Source organism: Lates calcarifer, linkage group LG5 (assembly GCF_001640805.2).
Source record: "Lates calcarifer isolate ASB-BC8 linkage group LG5, TLL_Latcal_v3, whole genome shotgun sequence".
Classification (NCBI taxonomy): domain Eukaryota; kingdom Metazoa; phylum Chordata; class Actinopteri; family Centropomidae; genus Lates; species Lates calcarifer.
In genome coordinates, this window is record NC_066837.1 from 28,846,699 (window position 1) to 28,859,522 (window position 12,824).

The following is a 12,824-nucleotide window of genomic DNA, read 5'->3' on the forward strand; positions in this document are numbered from 1 at the left end:
GTTACAACTAAAAGTTACTGATTTATGTGACAATGATGACTCTTTATCTGTGTGACTGATTCTAGTGACAACAATAGTTTGAGAGATAGTTCCAATGGTAGATAACTGCAAAAGCAATTTTGTATTATGAGAAACAGAGAGAGAGAGATACTTGTGCTAGTACTTTTTTAATACTAGACAACAACGGCATGTGTGTGCATATACCCAAATGTCATATTGGAAATAATACAAAAAATAAAAAGATGGAAATTACACAGTAATCTAGAGCTAAGACAATGGTAAAGTACTACATTTTCTAGGGGAAATTTTGGAGAAAAATTCTTGCTTGCTAGATTGCACACCCCAAGAGGTACTTTGCCTGCCACCTGATTGGCAGCACACCAGACCTTTGTATTAAGCTTTGCAGAAGGCTGGCAGACATTGGTGAGGCCCACGTAACTTCTCTGTGTTGAGCCTTACTGGGCCCCATTGACCCAGACCTGGCAATGAGGTGCTCACCACTGAGCTACCCAGTGAGCAATGGCTCCAGGAAGCTTTTGCAGTCAGCGTAGTCTGTGTTAAATTGATGTATTCCAAAGATGTCTATACCTTCACATGTTTGAAATGATTTTAGTCTGAGCAAAGTGTCTACTGGCTAAAAATCAATTCACTTTGAGACACTTTATTTATCCCTCAAGGGGCAGCCAGTCCACAAACAAAGCACACATAGACAACTCACCTACACACATATAAAGCATCCAAAGATACAAACATTAGACAGTTAAATTACACAGGATAGATCTATAGCACTGTCCATAGCTGGCAAACACAGTCTGACACTATATTATGTTTAAAAAAAAGATAGCAGTAGTCGTGCCACTTAGCCAATCCAGTATACATGTGGTTTGTGGACTTGAACAAAAATTTTATGAATAATGTAGGCACAAAAAAATTGGACTTCATCAGATGCAATAATTTCTCAGCCATTAATCAAGCTTGGCTGAGAAAGACATGTTGCTTTTGTCAGTGTGTCAATAAAAGGGCCATGATTATACTTCTACAGCTTGAGTCTGCAGTCTCTACCAATCTTGTCGGAGCCACCACCTCCAGACATGTAGCTGTGCACATTTTTTTACTCTGAGCACTGGTCTACTTGAGTTATTATTCCCAGCGTATTATGCCTATAAATAGCCTGACAGAGACTAGCCTGACAGACTCCCGTGTTTTATTAAAAATGTAGATATCCATAATAAGATATATTTGTGGTATAAATTACCAAAAAAACATCTCGAGAGTTTTACATCTCCTCTCTTACTCTTTTCTAGAGCTCTGGCAAGAAGAGTCCATTGTATGTCTGTTATTATTATTAATGAGGCTCTCTCCTGATTGGCTGACTGTTTCTTGAGTTTTTTTGCTCCGTCATTATGGGGTACTGAGTGTAAATTGATGAGGGAAACATTTTTTAGCATTATTTTTTATTTAAACACTTTATCTTGACTTTTTTCTGTTACTTCACTTCTGTTACTTCAATGTCTGAGCCTCATTGTACAGAATGATGTACTATGTGTGCAGAGTTTTTTCACAGTCATCATCTTAGGCAGGATGATTTATCTGTGCTCACCTCGAATCTCTGCATTTTACGCAGTTATTAGATTGAGCATTGAAGCCTTCAGAGTTTTAAATTATATTATATTATATATTATATTTTTACAATCAATATACAATATACAAAACTGTGCTAGATAATTATTGAGAACAACAGAATTATTTGACACTAATTTTGTCCTCAGGCTAGTATGAAAAAGTTTTTGCATAATATGTGAATTTGTGTACAAAAATGGGCGGAAATGGGCATGGCTCACAATAAGGAACACAGGGATATAAAGTATTTGAATGTGCGATGTACGCTTAGTGAGTTATAAAACAAAATGCTTTTGACCTTTAATTTAGTGCCTTCCTATGATTGACATGAGTCTGTTTTTCTGAACAATATTTACACGCTTTACAACCTTTTCTTAAAATTTACCCTCTGCATTGCTTACATTTGAGTCCACACAACCAGTTTTACATATAGATGTAGAACAACAATAATAACAATAAAAACCTAAGCAAAACCTGTCACACACTTGTCTGCACTCTATGCAGGATCAGAAGCCCTTTTGGAGGACACACTGCAGGGATGTGAACCAACCTTGGACCATGAAGACTCTTGAGGACAAGAGGATACAATGCAATCAATTTGCAACTGACACAGCACCATTCTTTCTGACACCTAAGTACAGCTTGGCCCTAAAGAATCACAATTCAACACAACTGTAACTTTTTGTCCTGCACAAAAGAATCTCAACTAAAGATCTACTTACAGGCCTTTGATTTGATAAAACATATGAGTGAATACTGCCTTCGTTCAATGTCATTTATATACAGTACATTTACTGAGTTTTATTGAAATGTGGTGAAATATCTATACATACATCAATAAGCCACAACATTAAAACCACTGAAAGGTGAAATGAATAACACTGATCATCTCATGACAATGCAATATTCTGCTGAGAAACCTTGAGTCCTGGCATTCATCTGGATGTTACTCTGACACTGAGTCACCCACCATAGTGATGGCACTTCCAAATGGCCATGGCCTGCCTTAGTAGGACAGTTACCCCTGACACAACATAAAAATCGCTCAAAAAGGCTTTCAGGAACACAACAAAGAGCCTGAGGCATGGATGTGGCCTCCAAACTCCCCAGATCCCAGTCTAATCAAGTTTCTATGGGATGCACTGTAACAAGTCAGATCCATGGGGAGATTCCACCCTGCAACCCACAAGACCTAAAGGATCCAGTGTCAGTGTCACACTGCATGTCCTGCAGTGTGACACTCCTGGTGCCAGACACCACAGGCCATTCCAAGAGGTCAAGTGTCCCTGCCGTAATGCGTCAGAAAGGTTTTGGGGGACGTACACAATATTAGGCACATACCTTTGATGTTGTAGATGATAAGTTTATAAGGACCCCAAAGTCCACAGAGGCAGCACTGTTGTACTTTTCCAATAAATTTATCTTTAGCTGTATATATCAAAATGCCACAGAGCAGAGATATCAGAACTAGCTGTGAATTAACAAAGGGCTTTTGCAGATACGATGGTGACGGACATTAGACACCAAATCTTAATGCCTCCAAAAACACTGAACAAAATAGATAGCATTTTGATAATTAGGGCAGATATTTGAAATCTAAATGGTTACTATTTTCTAGAAGAATTGTCAAAACTTAATCATAACAGCAGCCCTAGAATGGCAATTATAAAAAAAAAAAAAAAACATATTTAAAAATTTGCTATTGAGCTGACTCAAAATCAAACGCAAAATCCACCAACCATTGCCACTGGCTGGTAGCAAAAACTCTGGGATACTTGGCAACCATGGGGCCACACAAGTCAGCACCCAAAGTATTATTGACAAAACTGGTAAGAGTAATAAGATAAGAACATTTCTGGTAATTTGGGGCAGTACTTGGCTTGGAACAGCACTTGGGTTTGTAAATTTTGAGCTTTCAGAAGTCCACAAGACTACAAATGCAGATAAGAATACATACTGTGAAAGGTCTTGTTGACTCTGTGTGTAAGTGTCAAGTCTTCTTGACAGAATGGCATAAATATCAAATATTCAGTAAGTTGGTATGAATTTCACACATATGGAAATACAACAATACACACTGCATTAAGCATGTAGGATTTTGTTTTTCTGCTTTTCTGACTGGAAGACATGTTCATTTGTCAATGAGTGTAATGAGTGTCATATCACTCATTACACTCTTTTAAGATTTTAGATAGTATTTTTAGTGATAATCCTACATACAGAAGATTTAATATCAACAGCAGTAATATACTAATTGTATTTATTGATTTAAGTAATCAAAATTGGTACCTTCATTTTTTTGGCCTCAGCACGACTCTTGTAGCAGAACTCTACCAGCGCTACCATCATGGCCAGACCCAGACCTCCAACGAGGATGTAGAACACCCCTGCTACATTACTAAGAGACAGAGCACTGGTCTTCTCCTGGTACACACATACACACACAGGAAAGAAGAGGGCAGCCACCCACAGAAAAGCGGGGTTAGTGGGGTGTTTTTATGTCAATAGGTAAATGTAATGACTGATATGCTGTACACAAGCTCACACATGCATATGTGTATGTGTGTGTGTGTGTGTTTTTGGAACTCTATTGGAAGGATTGCACTGCCCACTCTGGATGACCTCAGAAAACAGCTGAAGCTGGCTGCTTTTTAAGGGTGTGATGGTTGGCATCATAAGTGCGCTTTGTTGTACCTGTAACCACACCCAGTAGTGATGTCACAGGGTCCTGGAGAACCTGTGTACATCACTGCATCAAGTTGAGAAGTTAAAAGTCATATATATATATGACTTTTTATATATACTCTGTCATATATATAATTTTACAATGTTGAATGTTTTAATTAAATGTGGCCAAAGTTTCAAATGATGAGGTAAATGTATAGAGGCAATCCCAGTGAGCAAAAAGCACTGGCTTCAGATTACTATTAATGCCAGGTTCTAACATTTTCTCTACTTTCAAGTTTCTGGAAGCTGATCAATTAGAACAGAGTGGGAGTGGAAGAGTGGATTTCAGACATAGAATGAATTCCGGTGCTGCATAAAGTGCCAGTACAAGATATATGAAGATTTCTCTAAACTGTGTATCATGCAAAGCTAATGTAGTGGAGACTGAGATTAAAATATAGCATAATAGGTTCCCTTAAAGCCATAAGAGACCAGCATCCACCAATCCAATACCTATATTGCTTATCCTTAAGGATCACAGGGGGCCCTGTAAAGTCTATTGCAAGGCTGACCTATAGAGACAAACAACAGTTCATGCCTACAGGCAATTTAGAGTCATCCATTAACCTGCATATTTTTGGACTGTGGGAGGAAGCTGGGGCACCCAGAAGGAACCCACACAGGTACAGGGAGGGCAATGGCAAATGCAGCTCTAAAATTAATTATTTTGAAATGCTTGGTAAGAAAAACAACTTTTTTCCACTGAACACAATCTATTTTATTTTTAAACAACACAGAATATTTGGAACATTAGTAAATGTGTATGTTAAGTTAAACTAATAAAATAAATTATTTTCTGTAAAAAATAACATTCTCTTAAAAGAACCTAAGCTCAAAAATCTGCTCATTTCCACTCTGTGAATTATCAGTAGTGGGGAAACTAGCTGATGTTAGCTAGTTAGTTGTTATCTGCCGCAGTAGCAAGCCTATGCTAGACATGCTAACTCTTGCACCTGTTGCATACATTCATTTCAGGACAGCATCACCTTGAATTTGGCACAGAGTGATGGGTGTTGCTCTCATAGACATGAAACCAAGTTTTAAGTATTGTCTCCTCTTCTATATTCAAAATATTCCCACACAACCGATTTTGTTTTTTGATGAGGGGGAAATGTTCGAGTGTCACCTCCTTCTGTTATCATGAATACAGGTAGTCTGATCAGACCTGACTGTTCACTCACACAGACTGGATGGGGAGGGGTATACCTTGAAACCGGTAACCAGCCCATGCCTAGGTCAGACACTATTCCTTTCAAACATACTGAGACCTTCAATCAACACAGATCTGTTTACTCTCATTGTTTCTCAACAAAACAGTGAATCATGGATAAACACAATAGACCTAATTGCAAGAACACATCTGTATTGTCATCCTGAACTTTTCTTTTTTCTGTGATGCTTGTTCGTATGAGTGTTCCAAGTTGGATTCACCAAATTCTCTTAACTGAATAAAGTTGTTGTAAATCACTCATTTCAGGCTGTTGAGAACCACATTTTTCATGTATGTTCAGCAGCACAGGCCACATTTGATCATCACCATAATTAGCGCTCCTAAAACTGTCATATAAGACTGCCTGTTCCATTTTGAACATTATGAATGAAAAGTTCCTATATATATAGGCAAATATATATGTATATGTATATGTATGTATGTATATGTGTATATGTGTATGTGTGTGTGTGTGTGTGGGTGTGTATATATATATATATGTATATGTATATATATATATATATATATATATATATATATATATATATATATATATATATATATATATATATATATATATATAATCAGCCATAATAATATGACCACTGGTGGATTAAGTGACTAACATCGATCATCACGTCATAACACACTGTTCTGCTGAAGAACCTTTGGTCCTGCCATTCATTTGGAAGTTACTTTGTCACGTACCACCCACCTAAATATTGTCACAGACCAAGCACACACCCATCCCCAGATCCCAATCTGATTCAGCACCTGTGAGACCTGCCTAATATTGCATAGTTCCCCCTCATATTGGCAAAACAGCTCTGACCTGTTATCTCCTGTATTGTCTGGCACTGGGACATTGGAAGCAGATCCTTTGGGTCCTGTGGGTTGCGGGATAGGGCCTCCATGGATCTGATTTGTTCTAGATCATCCCACAGATGCTGGGTCAGATTGGGATCTGGGGAGTCCGGAGGCCAGGTCAACACCTCACTGATGTTCACTGACACATTTCTGAGCAGTTTTTGTGGTGTGGTGGGAACATTATCCTGCTGGGGGAGGCCCCTTACATTGGGGAGTGTTGTTGTCATTGGAGGGGTGTGTGCTCGGTTTGTGACAATATTTAGGTGGGTGGTATGTGACAAAGTAACATCCAAATGAATGTCAGGACCAAAGGTTCCTCAGCAGAACATTGTGTTATAATGAAATGTTATTCTTACATTGGGGGGTGTTGTTGCCATTAAAGATATATATATATATATATATACATAGATGAAGTATATCAGCGCTGTCTAAACAGGATTTTAGACAGATGGACAGACAGACTTAAAATTGTGATGGAATGGTCAGAATAAGTGAATATTCAACAGCAAAAAAAAAAACCTAACTGCTAATACACAGTGTATTTAATGGGTTTGACTTTATCTTAATGCTTTATCTTAATGCTTGTTATGCTCTATTTTCTGTTTTACCACTTGTTTTTTTTTTTCAGCATTATGCTTACAGTTTGACAGTTTCACCTCCATGCTTCAACCTAAGAGTGTCACTGACATTACAAACAGATGTGACTAACCTGTACCAGCCATGCTGTCTTGTTTTTTTTCTCTTTTAAACATACAGACACATAGGGCTACTGTAATCTGAAAGTGCAGTTACGCTTTCTTTTCCTGACTCATACAGAGCCAAGCTTACTGTGCATGTTAAATATGTGAACAGACAGTGTGTTTGATTAATCCACAGACATATTCAAACTAACCTTATTGGTGGAGTCCTTGAAGCCACACTCTCCTTTATCGTACCACCACTTGTTTTTCATCTTGTCTAGGGTCCCTTGCTCATTCAGTTTCAATACGGCAAGGTTTACTGGCACTCTTCAATGGGAATAACATAAATAACATCATTATCAATGTTATCTTATGTTATTAGTGGGGCAGCGTTTCTCACACTCTTGTCTAGCAACCAAGAGAGAGCCCAATCATGTTTGTTATTATTATAGAACATTATCTACCATGAATGATACAACGTTAGAGCTTGGCTTTACATTTTGCAGTATTACTTTCAATTTAAAAACATGCTGAAATGTGTGATTAGTTCATTTTGCAAGAGAGAATTTTAGAGCAAATATTTAAGCTCTCTCTCCATCTATTGTCAAATGCTAATTGGTAAGAGGATTTGCTCTGGAGATTATTACAGCCCTCAGGACCATGCATAGACTACTTAGTCTGACAAAGCTGACAAAGTCTTGTGTTATCAGGGTGTCTCTGTTTGGCCCCTGAGACAGAGAATGAGAGGTGCTGCGTTGAATAGCCTTTCTGCTTTTTCAGCAGCAGAACTCCCCCAGGCCAGAGCAACAGATAAACAAAGCTTGACCAGGTTGCACACAATCTTTATCAACAGCCTTTCTCTTGCACTGTTGCTGCCATCTGGTGTGAGGTCACCTGACCCTAGCCTTGCCCCTGAAGCCTGCCCTAACCCTGACCTCAACCAAACAGGATGCAACACATCGGTGAAAGAAGCAGCACATACTATAACGCTACATGTTGTTGATGCTTACCAACATCTGCTTAATCTAGTATCTATACACAACATCTATAAGCATTAATTTGTTCTCATATGTAAGTGAAAAGCAAGACCTTAACATTACTAGATTTTGTGTTCACATGGGCGTTGTAACTGTGCTGCTTCTTTACATTCTTTTTGCACATGATAACCCAGTGTTACCTTCATGGTTGTGTGTTTTAGTGTATATGTGTGTGTGTGTGTGTGTGTGTGTGTGTATTAACCTTGCTCTCCCCTCCTCCGCTGCCGCATTCTCCCTTGTCATACCACCACTTGTTTTTCAGTTTGTCCAGCAGCCCCTGCTCGTTCAACTTTAACACCGCCAGGTTCACCGCATTTCTATATGAACACAGTGGCTGTTAGCAGTTCAGTTGTTGTCATGTCAGTCTTCCTGCTGGTATGCATGTTAGCAACATAATATCTTAATCCTTAGTATAGGCAGAGTACACAAAGCTGAAAAGCTCCATTTTCTTAGCAGCAAACTCATCAGAATTCTATCTTAGCAGTTATGCTCAATCGTCTGAATAACCATGCCAGGTAAGAATGTTGAATAATATGTTTAAGTCAAAATCATTTGATGTGTCTTCAGAGAACTGTAGACACATGGCTGGGTTCTCATAGCCAGTTCTAAGCTGATAAATTACAAGTCTCTTATCAAATAATTTCTCATATGCTCTTGTTTTTATAAACAAATAACGCAGTACAAAACATCCACTTGTCAGCTTCTCATTGTTAGCTAGCACTATACATTACTTTTGCCAGTTGAAATGTTAAATGTTGCCAGCGGTAAATTATATCTTACAAAGTAATTATCCAAAGTTAATAAAACTTTGCTGTTGTCTGGTCAATCTTCTCTCTGCAAGCCATTTTTGTGTGAAAGTGTGTTTTTACTTTTAATTGTGTTTTTTGTAGCACTGGCCATCAGCTATATTGGTTATGATGACATACAAAATAGATCTTGGAATCCACAGGTTGGTAACATCACCAACAAAGGGCAACAAAAAGAAGAGGTCAGATAATCAATATCTTAAACATGTACAATAAGTTGAATCAGGTCTGACCACTGTTATATCTTATTTTAAAGATATAACCATGTTCCAATGTGTTCCTACCTGTTAAAACTGAAATAAATTGAAATTAACAGAAATACAATAAATAAGTTGTAATAATTGGTAGTCATCAGGATAATCAAGGATAAGGTTAATTTTGTACAGGATTAATGCAAAGGGAAAATTTGTTGTGGATAAAGGCCAAACAAAGGAAAAGGGGCACCATTCTGCTCACTTCACTCAACAGAGTGGCATGCCTCAAGAGGAAAGATCTAGGTGTTTCAAAGTTCAGACTCTCAGCTGCCCTCAGCTCTCAGATGCTTCTGCTTAATAGTTCTGTATCAGGGCTTTCAGTCAGTCCTGCAGGGGGAAGTGGGGTATCCTACTTCCACAAACTACTACTGTATTCTTAAATTCTGGTATATTTTCATTAGCCTAAACTAGTAACTCAAGTTCCAGCATGACCAGACCAGGGGGTAGTTGCACAAAGTTAGCCACTGACCGATGCTTACACATGGAGACAACAAATTATTGCTTTGACAATTTTTCTAACCAATCAATCTCTTTCTAAACTTATAACAGAACACTTGTATCATGTGCCTTAAGACAAGGGTCCCCTAATTTCCTGCTAACATTTTCTAAGAAATCTCTCATATGTCATTGTTTTGTTTTAAAGGGTTGTGTAATTTAGTCTTAATTTTATGGGATTGACATGGGCAGAAAAATATGTCACTAGAAACTCATATTGAATTGAATCATTTAGATTTGAAATTGTATTGCTCAACTTGAATAATTGCAGAGCTTTCCACAAGGATATAGAGTAGCCAGCCAGTGTGAAAACGTAGCCAGCCAGAAGTAGCCCCAAGGAAAATTTTCTAGTCAATGTTTGTAAAGGAGAATTAGGCCTCTTGTGGGTGTAAATAGTTAAAATAATTAAAACCACACCTGTTCCTGACTGATCAGAAATTGTGTCATTAAGAATTAGACCTTATTTATTTATTTATTTTTTATTAATCTATTCAATAAATAAATAAGAAATTATAAATACGGTCTAATGATGCCCTGTCTAGTTCTTCTACCTGCTCAAATACACATTTTTGTTTAATTCGTTTAGCAAACTAGAATGGCAAAACAACCATACACATATCTGTCTAGCTCTTGTGTGGGTAATCTTGCTGAGAAATAAACAAATACACCAACAAAGAGACATAGGTGAAAACATAACCTTCATGGTTGAGGTATTTATCCGGGATCTAAAACTAAATCACATACTGCAACAATAAAATGACTGAGTTTATCCAAAATTCCAATTTAACACAGTATCAGTTCTAAATTAAAATATTATTCAATTAAATTTAAATTCAATCAAAATTACAATCAATTAAATATTCTTGATCAACTGAATGACAATTTTCTTCTTTAAGAAGTTTGTCAATATCTGTTGATTTCCAGGACACTAGCTCCCTTTTCTTCCCTGTCAATATACCCTTCCCTATGGGCAATAAATAAGTATAATTTGAGAATGAACAATCACTTTACACACAAACCAGGAGAAAATGACTCATTAACAGGAAACCTAAACTATGTATAACATACTTGATGATATATATTTCTGCATGAAGTTACATTACATCATAATTAATTTTAAAAACATGATTTGGGGCATTTAATATTAATTGGTATAAATGTTCAATGGCAAAAAATGAAGTGTTCTAAGACACTTTAAATTGTAAAATTATAGTGTGAGGCTGAGGTATAGTTTATGTTTTCTTCATATGACATAAGTCTGTTACTTTGACAATACTGCATGCCTTAGTGTTTGCAATGCGTTTTAGATGCTGTAAAAAGCCCAATGGCATTTGTTCATTTATAAATCCCATAAATGACTGTGTGCCATGTATAGAAAAAGCAGAATTCACTGGACTTTTTAATGGTCACTGCAAAAACATCAAGTTGTGTACAAAGTAGTCCATCTAATGAGGGTGTCCCCTGTCTGTGCAATCTATGCAGTTTTAATGTGTTTTGTCATTAGTTGTTTTACTAATATTTGTCACTGAAAACAACTCTCCAATCTCTACTTGGCAGGCACACAAATACACATTCACATAGAGTATATAGGGGTGAGACTAACACAGACAAATAGGCCCATTTCTCTATCATTGTATTGCCATTGTTTTGAAGTGGAGCCTTATGGTCATAAAATGTATATGCTTAACAGATTGTATCTTGTTGATCACAACTATTTAATCACAACTCATTACTTAAATGAATAGTGGGTTATGGAAAGCATGATAATTGTGTAAAAACTAAAATAAAATGGATTTTGCATCACATCATTTCCAGTAAAACTAAATGTAATATTATGAAACTAAATTAATTTGCTCTAAAACTCAGTGGTTAGAACTGTTTGCTGTTTGCCCGGAGCCTTTTCTGTGTGGAGTTTGCATGCTCTCCCTGTACCTGTGTGGGTTTCCTCTGGGTTCTCCAGCTTCCTCCCACAATCCAAAGACATGCAGGTTAACTGGTGACTCTAAATAACCCAAAGGGTTGATGTGTAAATGTGAGTGTGAATGGTTGTTTGTCTCTATATGTCACATGGTGTATCCTACCTCTAGTCTAATGTCAGATGGGACTGGCTCCAGCCCCCCATGACCCTGAAGGATAAGCAGTACAGCTAACGGATGGAAGTTGACCATTTCAAATTCAAATGTAAATGATTAAAATAAAAACATATTTCTGCCCACAGAATGGAACTCAGTTTTTTTTAAAATATAAATTCTCTCTGTACTGCTACTATATATATTCCTTTGACTTTTTTTTCAGTAATTTTGTATATATTTTTGGAATTCTTTGATAATATTTTCAATATATTTGTTGGTTTTGAGATTAATTTTCAATGTAGTTAGTTTGCATAGTGTCATCTTGTGGTTGTAACCACACCCATGGGAGTAATTAAGACTATCCAATTATCCAGTTCAGTTTGAGAGCTCAATATATTGAGTTTTCAGGAATTTTGTAGTAATGAGATGGAAAGCAGAATAGTGTAGGTTGGTGTATATATGGAGTTAGCACCGGTTAATATGTAGGGAAAAGAACTGTTAAAATCATTAAAACCCAAAATTCCTATAATTCCTACTTGTAATTAACAATAACCAGAACTACTACTTTTTAGTTTTGTCTTTTAAACTGCGTTATATATAGTACTATAAATAACTGTGTTATATATATAGTACATATTATGTACTTTCTTTAATACTTCAGTACTTTCTTTTTGATGAGTGAGCAGTAACAGTACCAAGAGAGGACTTTCCTCTTCCTTTCTTTATATGTATACTCACAAATTACATAACCCTTTAAAACACAAATGTTAGATGTTAAATACCCGTGAAGGTTAAATACCTGGGGAATATCATGGAAGTAACAACAAATAAAGTATTCTTTTTCTAATCTCATTCTGTGTTTTCACTGTATTTTGCCTCAAAGCTCCCATGACATCACTTCTGTTGGTGACAGACTAGTTGGAACATGCTGGGTGCTGATTTCTTCAACAAAGATGACATGGACAAAGAAGAGGATGAATCCACCTTTCCTGTCCAACAGACCCCTTAGACCTCCCAGTTCAACTGACACTGTTCCTCCAGTTTACAACAACCTAT

General features: G+C 37.0%; 1 protein-coding gene across 4 annotated transcripts in view; it reads right to left on the reverse strand.

Annotated features, from left to right (window-relative positions):
* The window catches only part of LOC108900100 (glutamate receptor 2), a 104,873-nt gene that overhangs the window by 10,857 nt on the left and 81,192 nt on the right, over positions 1 to 12,824 (reverse strand). For 2 of the 4 annotated variants that reach the window (XM_018700948.2, XM_018700946.2), the window contains exons 17-18: positions 7,317 to 7,431; positions 3,910 to 4,044 (exon numbers count right to left, since the gene is read on the reverse strand). In XM_018700948.2, the coding sequence (XP_018556464.1) occupies positions 3,910 to 4,044; positions 7,317 to 7,431 (250 nt within the window). Of the gene's footprint in view, positions 1 to 3,909; positions 4,045 to 7,316; positions 7,432 to 8,343; positions 8,459 to 12,824 lie in introns of all 4 variants that reach the window. The other 2 variants (XM_018700947.2, XM_018700945.2) reach the window with 1 other exon arrangement.